The 910-nt window shown below is 56.4% G+C and overlaps 1 protein-coding gene across 1 annotated transcript; it reads right to left on the reverse strand.

The window, feature by feature from the left end:
• Window positions 1-458: 458 nt before the first annotated feature.
• LOC108524892 (putative coiled-coil domain-containing protein 144 N-terminal-like) lies at window positions 459-885 on the reverse strand (the record flags this gene model as incomplete). Its single annotated transcript, XM_017865988.1, has 1 exon — window positions 459-885. A coding segment is annotated over exon 1 (293 nt), but the record flags the coding sequence as incomplete, so codon positions are not given.
• Window positions 886-910: the final 25 nt, after the last annotated feature.

Here is a 910-nt window from a genome sequence, read left to right on the forward strand (position 1 = left end):
ATAAATGGTGTTGGGAAAATTGAATAGCCACATGTAGAAGAACGAAACTGGATCCCTATCTCTAACCATATATAAAAATTAACTCAAGACGGATTAAGCCTAACATGGTGGCTCACATCTGTAATCCTGGTGCTTTGGGAGGCCAAGGCAGGAGAAGGGCTTGATCCCAGGAGTTTGAGACCAGCCTGGGTAACATAGCGGGACCTCATCTCTACCAAAAATATATATATATATATATATATATTTTTTTTGAGACAGAGTCTCACTCTGTTGCCCAGGCTGGAGTACAGTGACATGATCTCGGCTCACTGCAACTTCCGCCTCCCGAGTTCACTAAGAGGCCTAGGCACCTGACCCCTCCGAGGTTCCCCCATCCCGGGTGCCATGGGGCCTGCGCGCACCACAAAGCCGGTGTCCCCGACAGGATGGCGCGCCCGCCTCCTTCGCCTGGCCATTACCTCTTCTTCCTATCCCTCTTGTCCACGCCAGTGTCTCCAGGAGCCAGGACGCGCTCCACCCCAGGGCCATCGCCGGACTGGGCAGCTCTGTGGAGCTCACAGAGATCTTCCAGGCGGACGTCGTGCTGGGGCTGGTCTAAGGCGCCCTCAACGTGCTCGCTTTCAATAGCGCTGTTTTTCCACCAGCGCTGGTCCTCCTCGCTCCCGACGCGAGGGGTCTTCCTCATGGAGGAGACTGCCGGCTTCAGAGACCCCTTAGTCCCTCCCCGCTTTTGTCCACCCCAGCAGGCCATCAGTAGCGAGCTGCTACCTTGGCCACAACCTCCCAGGAGGAAAGCCCGCGGTTTCCAATCTATGACAGGAGCACCGCCAAGCCAGAAATGCCAAGCCAAGTGATCACTGCCACGGCACGCCAAGCGATCACCGCCAAGCCAAGCGACCACCGCCAAGCC

This window comes from Rhinopithecus bieti, unplaced genomic scaffold, assembly GCF_001698545.2.
Source record: "Rhinopithecus bieti isolate Rb0 unplaced genomic scaffold, ASM169854v2 repeat_27340, whole genome shotgun sequence".
NCBI lineage: Eukaryota > Metazoa > Chordata > Mammalia > Primates > Cercopithecidae > Rhinopithecus > Rhinopithecus bieti.